The 19,451-nt window shown below is 44.0% G+C and overlaps 1 protein-coding gene across 2 annotated transcripts in view; it reads left to right on the top strand.

The window, feature by feature from the left end:
- Positions 1-825: 825 nt before the first annotated feature.
- IQCE (IQ motif containing E) overlaps positions 826-19,451 on the top strand; it is a 39,889-nt gene continuing 21,263 nt past the window's right edge. Inside the window, exons 1-11 of one of the 2 annotated variants that reach the window (XM_028706021.2) lie at positions 826-1,017; positions 4,875-4,922; positions 6,005-6,050; positions 6,478-6,618; positions 7,071-7,205; positions 7,690-7,760; positions 8,960-9,073; positions 9,902-9,952; positions 11,348-11,418; positions 12,616-12,688; positions 13,486-13,535. In XM_028706021.2, the coding sequence (XP_028561854.2) occupies positions 976-1,017; positions 4,875-4,922; positions 6,005-6,050; positions 6,478-6,618; positions 7,071-7,205; positions 7,690-7,760; positions 8,960-9,073; positions 9,902-9,952; positions 11,348-11,418; positions 12,616-12,688; positions 13,486-13,535 (842 nt within the window). In that variant the 5' untranslated portion in view covers positions 826-975. Of the gene's footprint in view, positions 1,018-4,429; positions 4,482-4,874; positions 4,923-6,004; positions 6,051-6,477; positions 6,619-7,070; positions 7,206-7,689; positions 7,761-8,959; positions 9,074-9,901; positions 9,953-11,347; positions 11,419-12,615; positions 12,689-13,485; positions 13,536-19,451 lie in introns of those variants that run through there. The other variant, XM_077918716.1, reaches the window with a different exon arrangement.

Below are 19,451 nucleotides of genomic sequence, written 5' to 3'. Positions count from 1 at the left end.
AAAGGGAAAAAACCTGGGTGTACATTTCCAAAATATAAGATAACAAATAAAATAAAACCTACATACAGCAAAAGTGTTATGTGTTGTGTAGGCTATTTGTTATGTGTAAATGGTTTTAGATACCTATTAGGTCCATAAATTACCGTATAGCATATATGCAACACAAAAAACAGCGACAATTTGTTGTTGACAAAGGACAGCTGGACATATAAAGGGCCCCATTACCTTCAGGAGCTTAGGGCCTCATCAAACCTAAATCCCACCCTGGTTACATGCACATGCGCACACGTTAACAAAGAAGTTTTGGATCTTAGGACGGGAAATTGTTTCCATTTGGTTGTGTCCTTTTTGATGTGTTTGATTGATTGTTCATGGCTTCTGTTACGTTTGTAATTATGTACCGTAAATCTTGTCATGTTGTAAGCCGCCTTGAGCATAGTTTCAGCTATGGAAAGGCAGCATACAAATAAAATGATGATGATGATTTATTTATTTTTGTGAACCGCCTTGGGGGCGGGGCACCTTTGGCCGACAGGCGGCACACATACAAATAAAAGGATAGCACATTAAGGGGGGGGGGGGCTTTCAACAAGCACATTCTCTCTTCCCGTCTCCCCATTGCCCTGCACGCCCAAGCCAAGAGCAGCAGCAGCAGCAGCAGCAGCGGCGACGAGAGATCCTCTCCCCAGAGCCAGCCTGCGCTCGCTTCTGCGCCTGCGCGCCTCTCAACCAACAGCAAGCGCGTCACTTCGGGCAAGCTCTCGTTCGGCCCGCGCCTTTGATTTTCAACTCCGGCGGCGGAGCCTCTCGGCCCGGGCTCGCCCCGCCCCCCATCCGGGTCCTGGTTGCCGCGGCAGGTTGCCATGGAGCCCGAAACCCGGAAGCGGCGAGGAAAGGCCGCCGGAGTCGGAGAAAGGGCCGCTGCCGCCTGGGGTGAAATGGTGGTTTCGCTGGCCCGGCCGGCGCTTCCCCGCTATGTCTCAGAGCCCCGACGAGGCCGCCGCGGAGCGGGAGCTGGTGAGGGGCGAGGAAGGGGGAAAGCTCTCCCGGCAGGCAGGCCGGCCGGCCTTGGGGGAAAGGGAGCCTCTCCTGCGCCTCTCCTCTCTCTCTCTCCCGGCTGAGGGGAGGGGAGGCCTGGTGGGGCTGGAGGCCGGGGGTCGAGGAAGGGGGCAGCTGCGGCCCAGCCAAGCCTTATGGCGAGGGAGGGGAGGCAACATCTCCCTCTCCACACCCCCCCGCGAGGCCCCCACTATCCGCCCCTCCATTGAACTCAGAGGGGCTTCCTCTGGAGCAGCAGGCGGGTCAAGGGTTGCCCCATCCCTGCGTGGGATCCCTCAGCTGCCCCAGTGCCGGATTTACGTATAAGCTAAACAAGCTATAGCTTAGGGCCCCACTCTCTTGGGCGCCCCAAAAAATTTAAAGGAAAAAAAACCTGGATGTACATTTCCAAAATTGCATTTCACTTCAACAATTACTTTGATAAAATACATATTTTGTTATGTGCAAATGGCTTTAGATACCTATTAGGTCCATAAATGTACCATATATTCAACGCAAAAAAATAGCGACAATTTGTTGTTGACAAAGGACAGCTGAACATAGAAAGGGACCCATTACCTTCAGTAGCTGAGGGCCTCATCAAACCTAAATCCGGCCCTGAGCTGCCCCCTTTGCTCTGGCAAAAGACAGGACAGGGCAGTGGGTGGACGATTTTGGGGGGGGGGGGGTTTCACAAAGTGACTTCAAAGCAACCTGTTGCAATCTACTGCAGCCTCACAGGATGGCTCCTCTGGAATTTATCACACACAAACGCATGGATTTGTAAATCCGCCTGTGCTTTGCGACCCAGAGCTTAAATAACACACAGCCCTTCACGCCCCCTTTCCAACACGTGCATTTGGAGAAGGTCCCTAATATGGCAGAGAGAGAGAAGACCTGAAATGCAAGGCAAAACTGTATCAATACAGGACATAGCATTTTACATTGAAATAAACGGGATAATCCTGTATTATACAGGACAGGCGGCAACCGTAACCTGCTGCTGCTTCCTCCTCCTCCTCCTCATCTCTGTCTCCCACCCACCTACGCTGGCAAACCTAAGAAATAAATGAATCCAGCCTTCAAAACTGATATGCACCGTTCATAAAGGCTAAGGCCACATTCACACTGGACATGTAAAGCCCGCGATGCTGCTTTAAACAGTTGTGGCTTCCTCACCGAGAATTTTGGGAGCTGTAGTTTGTTAGGGAGGCAAAGAGTGGGTAGGAGGCCCCCTGCTCCCCTCCTACAACTACGGTTCCCAGAGTGGTTTAACAGTCTCTCTCCTTCACAGGGAACTCTGAATATTGTAACTGTAGAAAGGAAAACGGGCATATCCCAAAAACTCTGCACCCTTAACAGACTACAGCCCCCAGGATTTTGTGGGGAAGCTTCACAAGAACTTACAAGTAAACATTGACCTGCATGAAACTGGAGCCCCCATTGGAGTGGGGAGGCCAATATGTTTATGGAGGACATGGGCAAAGACAAATCTTTCTGCTTCCCTTTTAATAACCCATTGCAGTCACCCAGTACAATAGGTGATGCAATATTAATTTGTGGGACTTACTACTACAAAGTGTGGTGGTGGCCTAAAGGCTTATGCAAATTTGGACAAGCTTCTCTACAACTAGATGGAACTTTTGTGTTCAGAATTGCTTCCAACGGCAACCAGTCACAAGCTGGACTGGAAAGTCGTGCCCGTATTCTGTTGTTTGTCCTCAGTATCTGGTACATAAAGCAGTTTCCCCCCCCCCCCCACTGCAATGGTCTATAGCTATTGACAGACCTCTCTTCTATGACAAATACCTTCTTGTGCGTGCCAGTGATCCCAGGATCACACAAAGGCACCAATTCCCTGCCCCTTCTATCCTCCTGATGTCTTGAATTTAGTCTTTTCCACAGTGCTCATTGAATTTATTTCTATTTATTGCCCTTATATCCCACGTTTTTCTCCAAGGAGCTCAAGGTGGTGTGCATGGTTCTGCCCCTCCTCATTTAATCCCCACAATGACCCTGTGAGTTAAGTTAGACTGAGAGGTAGTAACTAGTCCAGAGATCACCCAGTGAGCTTCATGACCAAGTGGGGATTTGAACCCTGGTTTCCAAGGGCCTAGCTTGACACTCTAACCAGGCATAGGCAAACTTGGCCCTCCAGATGTTGGGACTCCAACATCCCTGACCACTGGTCCTGTTAGCTAGGGATGATGGGAGTTGTAGTCCCAAAACATCTGGAGGGCCGAGTTTGCCTCTGGCTGCTCTAACCACTACTCTGCACAGCTGGGAATATGGTCCTTGCAGTTCTATCATGTGATAAGAGGACTAGCTTTAAATTGCAGTGCCTTTTACCAGAGCCCTGTGCAAGAATTAGAATGAGCTTATTTTAGGAATATCCCATAACTTTGTCATAACATCTCATATGTTATCTTTATAACATTGTGTGCAAGCCTTACCCTCAAATGTCCTATGAGCAGATTAGAGGGAAAGCTCAGTCCTATGCATGTTCACTCAGAAGTAATTCCCAATGTGTTCAGTGGGGCTTAGTTCCAGGTAAGCATGCATAGGAGTGCAGCCTTAGGTGGTTTATTTATCATTTATGTCCAGATTTGGAATTAAAGTGGAGCCTCACAATTTATTTACTGCATTTTTTCTTCTCCTTTTCAGACAAATGTGGCTCACATCAAAAAGAACAAAATCAGTCTTTATTGTTATTGTAATGTTTATTAGAAGTATAGTGTCCCCCTAGGCATAATTTATAACTCCATGGATTAAAATTTCCTGACCACTATAAAATAGAGGCATCACCTAAAGTTTCAGTTGATTAATCTGCTGCTTAAACCAGTCAAACACACCCTTAGTTCTTCTGTCTAAGCTATCTGTGACGTGCAGATTGCTGTGTTTTCTGTTCTTAGCATTAGCACAATGGAAATCTTCTTCTGAAAGTTGTTCCATCACTGTCTCTTGAGATTTATATCTCTTTCATTTAATTCCTCCCAGGTAACAGGAGAGACCAGCTCTTAGAAATTTCTGCCTATGCTCCACTCTCCTGGTGGTGGTTATCCATCTGCCTTCAAGCTCTGCGGTCCTTGCCTCTTTCACAGTCTGATCACTCACTAACATTGCAGGGCAAATTGGATAGGGAGATATAGCCTGAGATCAGATGCCTGAAGGATAGCAAAAAAATAATCTGCCAGTATGCCTTGAAGAATGGGACTTCAGGAAATTAAAAACTCGGTGATGCGCTGTGTGGCCCGTGTCTGCCTGCAGTGAGCCACCAGGAAGCCAGTTTATCTCTTCATCCCGCTATCCAGGCTGTAAATACCAGCCCCCCCCCCCCCAATTCTGCCTTTCACACAAAGCGAAATCTAGATCTAGCCTAAGGACCAGACTGGTGGAGCTTATAAGGATTGGTGAAAGCAGCAGCAGCAAAAATGAATTGCAAGGTACTTCCATAGAAAGTGACCTATTTGCAAAAAATGGGTGGGGGAGCAACACTATTTTTAAAGGAAATTAAAAAAATATTGGGAAATGAGACTAAATCCAAACCCACCCTCCTTACTAATACCTTGTGTCATGTATTTCCACAGCTCTCTTGGTAATTCATGCAAGCAGATTTGAGTTGAAATCTGGTGCCTCTGAATGATGCCAGGACATTATGAAGAAGTTCAGGGATAGGGAACCCAGGGCCCATCAGACATTGCTGGACTACAGCTCCCATAATCCCTGAGCATGGAGATGCTGGCTGGGCCTGGTGGGGGTTGGAGTCCAACAGTATCTAGAAAGCCGCAGGTTCGCATGCAGAAAAAGTCCTATACGTATGCATTTTTATTCTGCAGGCAGAGGACAGTCTTTCTGCAATGACGTTTGAATCTGACACAGAAACGGTGAGTTTTACAAGGATGTTCTCTTTCTGTACACTTTACATACCCTTTCAGTGACTGCGCTTTCATACAATGGTAAACCAGGCTCAAGTGGTCTGTGGATGAGCCCAGAGCAATCCAAATTGTCAGGCTGGCACTCGCCTTCCTCCCCATGACCTAGAGCTAAACATTTGACAGAGTTTCATTTCATTTTTAAGGAATCCCAACTTAGCCTCATGGTCATATCATGGGATCCTGGTTTTCAACAAACTACAGTTAGTTTCATAACAGTATTCATAATATTCCATTTGGGCTTATTTGTGCAGAGCATGGTGATATTGGTGTAGGTGATCTTGAGTTTTTAAAACACCTTGGGAGGAGTTTTCTCCTGTTATATAATGTGGTAGTTTTTTCCCCCCAGCAGCAAACTTAATATCAGGCATGTAGGTGTGAATTTGTTTCATCTATTGTGACTGTTTGTTTCCAGGCAACCATTCTGGAATCATCTGGGTATTTCTCTGGACCACTCCACTAATCCCAAATCTGCAGCATTCGTTGTTCTAGTAGTAGTTGCTAATATATAAGAAGCTGTTAGTAGAAAGCCTTTTTTACAAAAATAAGTGGGCTGTACTTTATCCCTGGTGTGTGTGTGTGTGTGTGTGTGTGTGTATGTATGTAATGCTACTGTAATATGGAAGTTTAACTGAGAAACCTGGACAAGGAACAAAATTAGATGTTTTACTTTTACAGCATTGTAAGGTATTGTCTTGTTTATTGCACAGAGAGGGAGCATGTGGTTCTTCAGCTGTTGTTGGACAACAACAACCCCTGAGCCCAGCATCATCTGAAGGGCCACAAGTTCCCTGTTCCTATTTTATTAACTTATTTTGATGAAAATTTCAGCTTTCAGGTTAGCGATTTGTTGATAAAGTTTTGGAATTTTAGTAAACCTGGCTGACTAATTCGAACCCCACTTTCTCCATACGTATAATGGCAGTGGCGCTGTTGTTCCCTGCTCAGAAAATAAATATACTGTTTGTAGCCATCATGTGAATCCAAACCAATGAAACTGGTGAATTTCAGTGCCAAATAAATATTTCTTTCAGAAACTGAAGAAGAAAACAACATCTCGCAAGCCTCCAAAATCACCAAGTAAGCACGACAAACCTTTCCCTTTCCCTGAAATCACCTAATGACAATGCGTCATTTGATTCTCTGTCGTTCTCTAGCATGAAATATGCTTCAGTGCAATGGAGAGGGGAGTCTGAGCACGCTGGGATAGGGAATTGAATGGTCTCTCCAAAAAAGCTTTCAGATAGGAAGATAAGATTTAAGATAAATAGTACTGGCTGCTTTCTTACCTGGCTAAGGAATTCAGCCTTTTATTATCTTGCGGTTTACATACTTCTCATTATATGTACATTACTCTGAACAAGAGTCTCCTATATCCAAGTAGCGATTCTAAGGCAATTAGTTCATACATCCTTTGCAGCTTTACTCAGATGAAATGTTAAAAGCTTATTGCTGCTGCAGTTTTAATCCATAGCACTGACAGGTGTGTGTTTTTTTCTTGCCTCAGAGTCTCCATACACCTCTAGCACATGTTTCCATTCTAAAAAGGCTGGATTTCTGAGAACCTTGAAGGGCACAGACAGTAAGCACTTTGAAATCCCCTTGGTTAAAGCATCAAGGCAGCTGTGGCACGGATCATTCAAGCAAGGTATCCACATGCAAAATCAGTTCCTTCTACAAGCTTCTTACTGCATAATCTTTGAGATGTGGGAACAAGAGCAATATATCTCTTTCCCATGCCGTGAAGGTAAAAAAAGGAGTATCCAAAGTGGGAGGAGCTCCTGCCAGCCCTGCCCCACTTTCTGGGAGGAGCTAGCAATGGGCTCCTCCCAAGTGACCTAGGGGTTCTTCTGTTACCATTGAACACCAGTTGCTTCGCCATAGGATGACGCATCACCTCTGCCAGCTCTGTTCTTGCCGCATGTAGATTACAGATTGCTTTGTCCAGTTACTGTGACTTGCCACTCTTCCAGCACTGCTAACATGGCAGCCACTTCACAACCTTCACACCTCCTGGGCTGGGCTGCTTTTGTCTTTCTATAGCAATTCAGATATGTGCGCCGTCAACTCTGCTGCGTTCTCCCCTTGCCCTTTCACTAGGTGCTTGGATGAACCAGACGAAGTCGGACCCTGACGTGGGTCCTGTGCTGACCGCTCTCCCTGGCAACACACCAGAGTATCTGAAGGAAGCTTTGGGCATGAAGAAGCCAAAACACGCTCGCTCTGCCGGCAGTGGTGAGTCACAAAAAGGGAACAGCAGCTTTAGGATGATCCGTAATGGCGAACAGGTTGCATTTCAGGGTAGCTTAACCTTGAGAAAACCTTCATGTGCTTTCAAGGACTTCTGAAGCAAGGAAAATCTGTTTTGGTCCTGCGGTGCCCGTCAATAAACTTGTGACATAGATAAATTCTTAGAATCAAAGGATTGTAGAGTTGGAAGGGACCCCGAGGGTCATCTAGTCCAACCCCCTGGAATGCAGGAATCTCAACTAAAATATTCTTAGTAAACTTGCAATGACAATAAGTCCAGGTGCAATACCAAATATAAGTGGTATACGATTTTAATTAAAGGTAAATGCTCCAGTGAGTTTGCAACAGGTGCAACTGTCTCAGTTGTTTTCTGGGATTTTTATAATGGACAGGAAGTCATTGCAGTCTTGGAATATTTCTACCATTCCTTTTGGCTCCCATTTATTTATTTGGGGATGATCTTTTCCAGGCTACATCCCTGGAACTCCAGACTACAAAGAAAAAGAAGATATGTATGATGAGATAATTGAATTAAAGAAGGTATGGATCACAAACTCTACATATTTATTTTTTTCTGTTTCACCTTTCAACCCAAAGGTGTCCAGGGTGGTACACAATATTTTATAAAATGCATGCACTAGTACAGAGATCAGAAAACCGACAATATACATTAAGTAGGTTGCTGTTTTTTAAAGCAAAGTCAAAAGGAAATCCACCTTAGGTCTTACTTCAGCCATTTTCATAGGCCTGAAGAAACAAGCATGTCTTGATTTGATGCCTCCGTCTCTGCACCATGCAAAATGCAGTTTCTGAAGACTTTCAGTTGTAATGGGGGGGGGGGGAGTTTGGCCCTAATGGATGCAAATAAATCTCTGCAAATCTGTAGGGAGTATCTGCTCAGGATCTGAACAGCTGCTGGCAGGATTTCCAGGAGGGAATAGTAATTGGGATCCAATAATAATAACAATAATAATAATAATAATTTATTTATACCCCGCCCGTCTGGCTGGGTTTCCCACCCAGGGTCCCTGTTTGGGCTGCACCACCTTCTCTTCCTGTTTGCCTTCTACTTCCGTATTCCTTGACCTCATATTCTGACTTCCACGCCATGTCATTGAGCACATGATCTCCAGTTTCCCATACCCTGGTTGCATGGAAGGCCTCCTGCCACAGTGGAGGAAGCAAGATAGAGCTGTGGGAATGGGGGGAAAGATGTTGCGCAGGGCAGGGAGCCTGGGTGAAGAATTGTGGGGGGGTTTATTGCTTCATCTACTCTCTCCATCAGTTCTGTTCTGATTTTTGAAATCTGGGGGCCGGCAGTTCTGTTTTGCATTTGTAACAAAACAACAAGAAGCAAATGCAAAAGGAAGAATGTCACCGATGTTTATTTACCGTGGAGCTGCAAGGAGAAATTTGTCAGAATGGGTGTTCTGGCTCCACTGTCAGAGGCAGTGTGGCTGTGAATGCCAGCGGCTCGAAACTGCAGGAGGGGAGATTGCTGTGAGAACAGGATGCTGGACTAGATTAAGGTTACCAGGCGTCCCCGTTTCTCGGGGACAGTCCCTGGATTTACAAACCAGTCCCCTGACAAAATCCACTGAATTCAACTGAAGTTGAAAAGTGTCCCCGGATTCATTGAAAAAAACTGGTAACCTTACACTAGATGGGCCATGGGCCTGATCCATCTGTGCTCCTCTTAAGTCAGCACAAGTAGTGCACACAAACCCTCTTCATTACAGACAATACAAGCCCAGAAAAGTGAAGCAGATCGGATGAAAACCAAGCTTCGGCGACTCGAAGAGGAAAATAACCGAAAGGACAAACAGATTGAACAGCTGCTGGATCCCTCCAGGGTGAGTTGTGCGCTCCTGGGTAAAAAAATGCAGTTAAGGGAGAATGTTTGAATCTATTCACTTTGCTCTTGGTTTTCTAAACAGGACAAGGGAAATACTCCCTAACTCGGGCAAGAAAGGCACAATATTTTCTGTCTGTAGTATTTGTTTGTTTTATTTGTACTGTTGTAGGATAGAGAGAAACGGCTGCTTTACTGTTGTAAATCCCCTTGATGTAATGGGTGCTCACTGTTTTAGATACATTATATAATGAAATAATAATAATAAACTTTACACCCCAAAAAGATATAATGGGTGCCCTGTAAAAATAATAATACAAAATTAAAGATTCCAGTTGCACAACTCTGGGTACATTTTTGTCCTTTAAAAATTTATATCACTTCCTACCTTCCTTTCACCATCGGACTCAAGGCAGCAAACACCTAGTGTCTCATCCAGGCAGTGACTAGACCCTCAGACCATACCTTGGTCTATTTATAGCCAGAAAGTCTGGAGGATGGCAGCTTGAGGAATGTAATGGAAGTTTGTTAGTGAGAGCTAGAAGCATGGTGGCTAAATTTTGACCCAGGAAGGTGCCTAATTCAATTTTTTCCTCTACTGTGATCTCACTAGATGATCTTAGGCAAGCCAATTTCTATTTTTAGCCTCAGCCACCCCACTCCCCTCAAATCTGCAAGCTGGGGGTATTTTTTTTGTGTGAGGATCACAATAAAAGGACGTGAACTGCTATGAAAAAGGTCCATCTTCATTTTTTATCTTGTGCAAAGCACTTGGGTTCATGAAACACTTTGTGAATAGTGAATAATATTAATGTTCTTGTTTTTACAGTGGTCTGAATTTGGCTGGATGCGGACAGAGCAGAAAAATGATACCAGCTCGGTATTGTGCCTTCTCTTTCCCCTATCTTCCTTTCTAGCTTAAGAATTGTTGGTGGACCAGAACATACTGGGTTTGTAGAGTGACCATGTGGCTCAGCTGTGTATTACAGTACACAAGGTGAAAGTGCTCATGAAATGCCAGAAGGTTTTCTTTTGTTTTTAATGTGGATGTGCTTGCATCTGGGTTCTCCTTGCTATTCAGAACTCGGTTTATTAAATTGTCCTGAATTGCAAAGCACACTACAAAAATGAACACAGAACCTTCCTCTAGGCTTGCAGCCGAAGAATAAAGACAAGAAGCGTTAAAGAGGAAAATCAAGTAAGTAGGCAGGAGAGGCCAGAATATGCCAGGATGGATGGATGGTCTAAGGCGGAAGAGATGTGGGTGTCAGGTGAAAGGCTAATTCGAGTCCTGGGGAGATGCAGAGAGAAACAGGCAGGGAATAGAGAAGGCAATGGGGGGGGGGGCAAATCTAGAAGAGTAGCAGAGCAAAGGGTCCAAGGAAAAGCATCTAGGGAAAGAAGGTGGGGCAGGACCATTAAGATGCTCAGTAGTAAATGCAAGAGGCTTATACAATAAGTGGGGGGAAGCCAGCGAGGAGAATGGCACAAAATAATAGGATTGAAAAAGAAAATACCAAACTAGCAGCAGCATGTTATGGTAAAGTGAAGTGGCCTAAGAGTTGACGCAGAAAGACCAACAAGAGAAGAATTGCAATAATCAGAGCAGAAAATAATAAGAGGGTGGATTAAGGTGTTGGTAATGTCTGTAAAAAGGGAAGAGAAAATGCCAAATGTATTAAGTGGTTGAAAAGACAAGACCTGGCAAGAGACTGGACATCAGCAGAAAAAGGAAGAGAATGGCTTTAAAAAAAAAATAAAAAAGGGAGGAGGAGAACAGAGAACCAGATTATCAATGTGAGGTTAAAAAGGGCTGATAAGCAAGAAGAAAACAGCTCCATTTTAGTACAGCTAAGCTTGAGGGGAATGGGCACCCGTCCCATGAGAGGTGGTGAAGAAAGCAGCAGAGATTGAGGCAAGAGAGGAATGGAAAGGTTGAGTGAAGAACAGCAGAGCTAAAGGTCACCCGCATAAAGGTTGTATCGAAGGTCAGGAAAATAGATAATGAGACTGAGACACAGCACCTAGAGAAGAGGATGCTGGGGAACTTTGGTAGAAAGAGGGAAAGGTGGTTTCCTGTTTTCCTTTCCTTTATTTTGTTGTATTCCCAGTTGATCCCTTTGTCTCAGGAGGTTCATATTGACCTGCCTTTTGCTGAGACTGCCCTGCCTCTCATGGGTTTGTAGGCAGCGCAGACAAATGGTGACTTGTGTATGCACAATGTCTTAGGCAACGTGTGCTTCAGGAGAGGCCCTGTGTGCTTTCTCTTTGATAGATGCTTAACGGATTGAAGCAGAAGATCCTCAAACTGGAGCAGCAGTGCAAGGAGAAAGACAACACTATTAAGTATGCCAAATTCCATCTGTTTGTTCATTTAATAGTTTTTTACCCTGCTTTTCCATCCTTGCAGAAGTTCAAGGTTGCTAGCAATAAATCAGTTACAAAAGCATATCAAAAACATAGGTGTCATAAATTGACAGAATACCAGTGAGCAAAATTGAGCTAAACCAGGAGCAAAGCCCATGAGAGGACCGAGCAGATCAGGGGTGCCATCTCCTAGGGGCTGAGCTATTTTGCCTTGCCCCATAATTTTGGGGGGAAGCCATCCCCTCTCCCCAGTAGCAGCTGGAGGAGGCTGAGCAGCAGAGAGGAGGAGCCACCAGCCATTGAAGCCATGCTGGCGCCATGTTTGGCTCCCTCCGGTTTTGAGACACCACATGCGTGCAACACCAGCTCCCCCTCCCCCAATCTGAAACAGATAGTTACCATACAGACCCAAAGCATCCTGCAAAAACAGCATCTCGTTGGGGGAACCAGTTAGGCATTCCGAGGCATAGGGTTTCACAGTGGGAAAGCCTTGCTTGCACACCTGCTATAGCAAAACCACTTGTGGATTGTAGAGCAGGGCCTCTGTTGAAGTTCTAAGCATTCATAGGGGAGGAGGCAGTCCTTACGAAGCTAAGGTTCCCAAGCGTGGCGCTTGCGTTGAAGATTGTATGGTGCTGGGCAGAGGGAAATGGCAAAACCATTATGTGTCGGAGGCAGATGCTATGGCCACAGCAATCCTGTTCTGGAGCAAGTGGACTTCCTCTGATGCTGCTGAAATATAGATTGCCCCACGAATGATTGCTCCATTTCTGACAGCCATGAATTATATGAAAATGCAGTTGCTAGGAGAATAATGGGAACATCCTCTTACAAAGTGTGATGTGCTTTGGTTCCTCAGGGCAGCCTGAGTGGCCTCGCACATTGTCTACGAGAATCTAGTGCAAGTCAGTAGACTAGACCAGGGAGATGACAGGCCAGTTGGTGGTGGCATCTGCCCCCCAGATAAATTTTCCAAAAGCCTTCTTAAAGCAATCAGAAACATTGGTTATGATCAGTACTGCTGGTGATAATTTTGTTTTACAGTAAGGGGCGAAAAAGGAATTCCTGCTGGCTTCACTGTTAACAAATGTTCATGGTTAATTTATGTCTCTTCTTCTGTTCTGCCAGTTTCTACATCTTTTATTTTTCTAATGTGTGTTTTCTATCGCTAAAAAGCAAACTCCAGACAGATGTGAAAAGCACTAATGTGGAAGAAATGAAAATTGCCCTGCAGACCTGTTACGAGGAGGTACATTTTTCTTTTCCTTGTCCTGAAGGCAGAGAACATAATTAGAAAATTTCAGTAAAAAGATGGAACCTACTTAGGTTTGGATTCTGTGTCCCAAATGGGCTCTCCATGTTTCCCTCTCAATGAATGATGGGTAAATGTGTTCATCGCTCCTGCTGCTGGATCTCATGCAACAGAATTTCAGCGTGGAGAAAATGCTTCTCCGTTACGTGGGCAACCCAAGTAGTTTCTTAGGGCTGTGATGCATAGGGCTGCCCCAAAAGCATTGCTGAGAAGTATGCACACCCAGATACTGCGATGCAAACTTAGATGGCCACAGACGATGCCAGAGCTGTGTTCTGGGAACCCTCTGCAGAATTGCAAGGCATCCTAGTTGATTTCACGGTGCAACTTCTTAGTTACCAGAGTGTCACCATACTATCTTCCTGCTCTCCTTCGCTTCTTTTCGCCCACCTGATGCAACTTGATGAGAGCCAGTGTGGTGTAGTGGTTAAGAGCAGTGGACTCGTAATCTGGTGAACCGGGTTCGCTTCCTCGCTCCTCCACATGCAGCTGCTGGGTGACCTTGGGCTAGTCACACTTCTTCGAAGTCTCTCAGCCCCACTCACCTCACAGAGTGTTTGTTGTGGGGGAGGAAGGGAAAGGAGAATGTTAGCCGCTTTGAGACTCCTGAAGGGGAGTGAAAGGCGGGATATCAAATCCAAATCCAAACTTGGTAGCAAATGCTTATGAAGCCGCTTCCTTTGCACCTTGGTCCCTGCTCTGTCTCCCTGCTAACGCAAGCCATCCTTTTGCAGATCCAGCGACTCCAAACCCTACTGGCAAAATCGAAGACCGTGCAACGAAAGTACGTTTATTTCTTCGGGGCTGTATGCATGTGTATAAGTTTTTGCTCGCTAATTTTTATACTTCACTAATAGCGGTGAAGTGAGAAGATGTTAAGAGCTTAAAAAATAATAATCTCATCACTTAGACGTTGTTTTGGGTTTCTTTCCCCAACGATGGATCTTTCATGTCCTACCTATGTTGCATTATTTCCAACTAAAGAGAAAAGGAAGTTTGTTGAAGGTATTTCCTACTAAGGTATGTCACCAGGTAAAGCAGGGGTGGGGAACCATATTTCTGACGATCTCTGAGGTAATCTGCCAAGAGCTGTATGCTAATAGGGGGTGGAGCAGAAGTCAGAAGTGGGTGGGGCCAGAGTTAATAGTGGGTGGGGCTGCCCCTTCTCTTTATAATTGACATTCCCTTTGCTGTCTCTCACTCTTTCTTCTCTCTTAATGGGCTGCTGGAGGAGAGGAACAGGTTACTCTTGTCAGAGGTGTGAACTTGCAGAGGGCTTTTGAAATTATTTCAAGAGTCATGTGAAACTAGGCAGAGAACTGTAGGTTGCTGACCTTTGCATTGCAGTTTTAGGTTCACGCCCTCGTATTATGAAAACTGGACTCTTAAGTCAAGACAATGGCCTCTTAAAGGCTAAAACCCAGTTGGTTGGTTGGCATTCCATCTCATGAAACAATTGAATTTAAGGTAATTAAGGCTTCAGCCATGATACCTTCTTAGGTAGAAATGGGTACACTGAAATAAGTAGGATTTACTTTTAAGATTGAGGCTCAAGTCACACTGAAGTCAGTACCCTCCCTGATCCTGTAAGCCCTATTGATTTTACTGCACCTTATTTTCCAAGCTCCAGTGAAAGCACTTCAGACTATAGCTAAACCATTTTGAAATTATCTACTTCCTTTCCACTGGATTATTATCAAGCTAAATTTTAAGAACATGTTCCTATGGAACAGGAAAATATATTTCATAGCAGGATCAAGTTGTAAACCATTTGAAAACAATCAAAAGCCGTGAAGCAGAATTCTGAGACAGCCTTTAATTTAAGCAAACAATCCCTCATCCTGACCCCAAAGAAGGCTGCCTTTAGAAATTGATAGGATTCTGTGTAGTCATCTAGTCATTTAAGCGTTCTCAGGTGAATGTGTCATGGAAATTATATACCTTCCAACAAAAAATAATCCCTCAGTCAGGGCTCTCTATGTATTCTGCAGGCTTAATTATAAGTATTGATGTAGAAACTTGAGGTTCTCATTTTTCATTGGTTAAAAATAAATACATGTTTCCAGTCCAAATGCTTACGAAAAGAGAAAAGATTGGAAACATACAGGAAATTTTAATCTCCCCATGTCTTGGAAACAACTGAAGCTCTAGGACCAGCATGGGGAACCTGTGGCTCCCAGCTCCCATCAGCCCCAGGCAGCATGGCCAATAGCAAGGGATGGTGGGAATTGTAGTCCAACAACATCTGGAGGGCCTCTGATTCACTACCCCTGCTCTAGGACATGGGCAGCACCTCCAGCCTTTGGGGCAGAGTCTCAAGTCCTGTACAGTTATTCCTCCCTCTACCCTTAGGGTAGTTAAATATTGTTAAAAACATGCCATGCTTGCAACAAGCCTCTAAGCAAGTAGGTACCAGTTTAATCTGCACCAAGAAGTTTGGGAATATCCCAGGTTAGTTGATCTGGGGGGTCGGAGGTTCACATCCTGCACCCAGATCCGAAGCACATTGCAAAAGAGGGTAGATTAAGGGAACGCTTCTGTATAAATGTGGTGGAAATAGCATTTATCCTTTTTTTCCACTGAATGAAGGTTCCCAAATCCATGTTATGTGATTCTTCCTCAAATGCCACATTTCTACCACTCCTTTGTTTTTTTTTTTTTTTAAATAAATTTTTATTAGTTTTCCATAAGCAAAAAAGAAACAAAGCAAAAACATAAGCAAACACAAAATCGACTTCCCCATACCACCCCTTTTCTGCATTCTTGTTTCAAGATTTTTCAGCAACCCTTTCATAATAAACTTATTTATATTTCATAAATTTAACTTCTATAAATTATTAATACAACTGTAGTTCTTTATCTCTTATTACCCTGAGCCCCTAGTTTTCCAAATTACAACAATTTTTAAGATAATCTTTGAATTTGTTCCAATCTTCATCCACCGCCTCTTTCCCTCGGTCTCGGATTCTGCCAGTCATCTCTGCCAATCCCATATAATCAATCACCTTCGTCTGCCATTCTTCCAACATGGGTAAATCTTGCGTCTTCCAATACTTTGCTAGAAGAATTCTTGCTGCTGTTGTGGCATACATAAAAAATGTCCTATCCTTCTTTGGCACCATTTGGCCCACCATGCCCAAGAGAAAGGCTTCTGGTTTTTTAATAAAGGTTCTCTTCAGAACTTTTTTAATTTCATTATAGATCATTTCCCAGAAAGCCTTAATCTTCGGGCAGGTCCACCAAAGGTGGTAGAAGGTTCCCTCCGTTTCGTTGCATTTCCAACACTTATTGTTGGGCAAATGATAGATCTTTGCTAACTTGGCCGGAGTCATGTACCACCTGTAGATCATTTTCATAATGTTTTCTCTTAAGGCATTACATGCTGTGAATTTAACACCAGTGGTCCATAACTGCTCCCAGTCAGCAAGCTCAATGTCATGCCCCATGTCCTGTGCCCATTTAATCATGCTAGATTTCACCATTTCATCTTGAGTATTCCATTTCAACAGCAAGTTGTACATTCTTGACAAATTTTTAGTATTGGGTTCTAACAGTTCTGTTTCTAGTTTTGACTTCTCCACTTGGAAGCCTTTCTTTCTGTCCTGTTTAAAAACTTCATTTATCTGTCGATAATGTAGCCAATCTCTGACCTTAAACTTCAGCTTCTCGAAACTCTGCAATTTTACTTTTTCACCATCTTGTTCTATGATTTCAGAATATTTAGGCCAATTAGAACCCATATTCAATTTTTTCACCTCTTTTGCCTCCATTGGTGACAGCCACCTAGGGGTTCTACTTTCAAGCAAGTCTTTATACCTTATCCAAACATTATACAAAGCTTTCCTCACCATATGGTTCTTAAAACCTTTGTGCGCTTTTACCTTGTCATACCATATATATGCATGCCAACCAAATCTGTTGTCAAATCCTTCAAGATCCAAAATGTCTGTATTCTCGAGGAGCAGCCAGTCTTTCAACCAGCAAAACGCTGCTGATTCATAGTAAAGTCTTAAGTCCGGCAGGGCAAAACCCCCTCTATCTTTTGCATCTGTTAATGTCTTAAATTTTATTCTCGGCTTTTTGCCCTGCCAAACAAACTTCGATATGTCTTTCTGCCACCTCTTGAAACAGTCCATCTTGTCTATTATTTGTAATGTCTGAAACAAAAATAACATTCTAGGCAATACATTCATTTTAATAACAGCAATTCTGCCTAACAAGGAAAGTTTCAGCCTTGACCATATGTCTAAATCTTTCTTAACTTCTGTCCAACATTTATCATAATTGTCTTTAAATAAATTCACATTTTTCGCTGTCAAATTCACCCCCAAGTACTTCACTTTTTTTGCTATCCCCAAACCTGTTTCATTCTGGAATGTCTCTTTTTCTTCATTTGTTAGATTTTTCTCCAAGACTTTAGTTTTTTGTTTGTTCAATTTAAATCCTGCAACTTGACCAAATATCTCAATCAGTTCTAAAACTCTTTTTGTGCTAGTGTTTGGCTGCTGCAAAGTCAAAACTAGGTCATCTGCAAATGCCCTTAGTTTATACTCTCTCACTCCGACCTGAATTCCTTTAACCAACTGGTCCTTTCTAATCATATTTAACAAAACCTCCAGGACCAGTATGAAAAGTAGGGGGGAAATAGGGCATCCCTGTCGTGTTCCTTTCTCTATAGCTATCTCTTCCGTTACCACATTATTCACAATTAGCTTTGCCTTCTGCTCAGAGTATATTGCACCTATACCATTTTCAAAACCTTGGCCTACCCCCATCCCTTGGAGATTCTTTTTCATAAAACTCCAGCAAATGTTGTCAAAGGCTTTCTCCGCGTCCACAAAAATCAAAACCGCTTTTCTGTTAATGTTCCTTTCCAGCAGTTCCACAATGTCTATTATATTCCTCACATTGTCAGACATGTATCTTCCCGGGAGAAAGCCATTTCTACCACTCCTTTGGTTCAGTCTAGCGGGTTGCAGTTCCCCCCACCTAAATCCACTTACCAGCTTTTCATAATCTCCCCGCTACACATACATGCATCACTTCTCTGCGCTTCCCTCTCATCTCACCTTGAGCACTTGCAAATACACATACTGACATATATACACAAACTCCCAAGTTGTATGTATACTGACATATACATACAAACTCTGAGTCCTGCCTCAATCCCAGCTTCCCTGAAGGGGGCAAATCAATGGCTTAAGGTTCTGGGCTGTCACTTCAATCAGACCGAAGTATCTAGCAGTGATTTTTAGTCTGCATTCACCGTGCAGAACTTTAGGTTAACCCAGAAGGGACCACAACCTAGTGATAAGACTACAAGTTTGCATGCAAAATGTCCCCTGGATCCAGTCCCTGGCTTCTCCACGTACAAGGGCTCAGGCAGCCGGTGCTGGAGAAGGAAACCCTCCCAAGCTGCTGCCCGTCCGAGTACACACTACTAAGTTAAATCCTCATATGGGGCAGCTGCATATTCCTGCATTGGACAAGATGGTCCTCTGGGTCCCTTCCAACGCCATATAATTCTCTGATTTTATGATTGCCCACGGTGCATAGTTAAGCAGTGGAATTTGCTGCCATGTAGTGATGGCTGTCAACCTGAATAGCTTTGAAAGAGGATTAGACGAATAGCTACAAGTCATAAGGCTGTGTTGTCTTCAGTACTGGAGGCAAGGCATCTCCAGTTCTGAATTCCAGTTGCTGAAGGATATGAGCAGAAAAATGCTATCCTGCTCATCTGGTTCCCCTGTGGGAACACGATGCAGGACTAGACCGGCTTTCCGTCTGATCCAGGTGTTGTGTTCTTACTGGATAGACCAGGGGTCAGCAACCTTTTTCAGCCGTGGGCTGGTCCACCGTCCCTCAGACCGTGTGGGGGGCCGGACTATATATTTGGGGGGGGGGGGATGAACGAATTCCTATGCCCCACAAATAACCCAGAGATGCATTTTAAATAAAAGGACACATTCTACTCATGTGAAAACATGCTGATTCCCAGACTGTCCACGGGCCAGATTTAGAAGGTGATTGAACCGCATCCGGCCTACGGGCCTTAGGTTGCCTACCCCTAGGATAGACAGATAATCTGGCCCATGATAAGACAGCCTCATTTGTAATGGGTATTGTGAAATAATAATAATTTTATTTATTTATTTATTTATTTATTTATTTGTACCCCCGCCCATCTGGCTGGGTTTCTCCAGCCACTCTGGGCGGCTTCCAACAAAGATTAAAAATACATTAAAATGTCACACATTAAAAACTTCCCTGAAGAGGGCTGCCTTCAGATGTCTTCTAAATGTCAGGTAGTTGTTTATCTCTTTGACATCTGATGGGAGGGCGTTCCACAGGGCGGGGGCCACTACCGAGAAGGCCCTCTGCCTTGTTCCCTGTAGCTTTGCTTCTCGCAATGAGGGAGAACAATGATGCAGAACAAAGCAACCCAGTCTTGAGAAGAGCACTTGACACCCACATGCAGAAACAGAGAAAGAAAGAGAAATGGAGATAGTTTTGAAAGCAGAATAAGCACTTATTTTGTTGTTGTTCCTTTTTCAAACCCCGAGCCCTTGGTAAATAGGAGTGTTTCTGTAACTTGAGTGTTTGGGGAGCCAGATTGGAGGTGAATGCTAGCAGGACTTCCTGTTCCTAGAAAAAAAAGACTCTTAACTGTAAAAGTTGCCCAGATACTATAGACATCAGG

Source organism: Podarcis muralis, chromosome 14 (assembly GCF_964188315.1).
Source record: "Podarcis muralis chromosome 14, rPodMur119.hap1.1, whole genome shotgun sequence".
NCBI lineage: Eukaryota > Metazoa > Chordata > Lepidosauria > Squamata > Lacertidae > Podarcis > Podarcis muralis.
The sequence above is the reverse complement of the archived record's forward strand: the minus strand, read 5'-3'. Positions and strand labels throughout refer to the sequence as shown.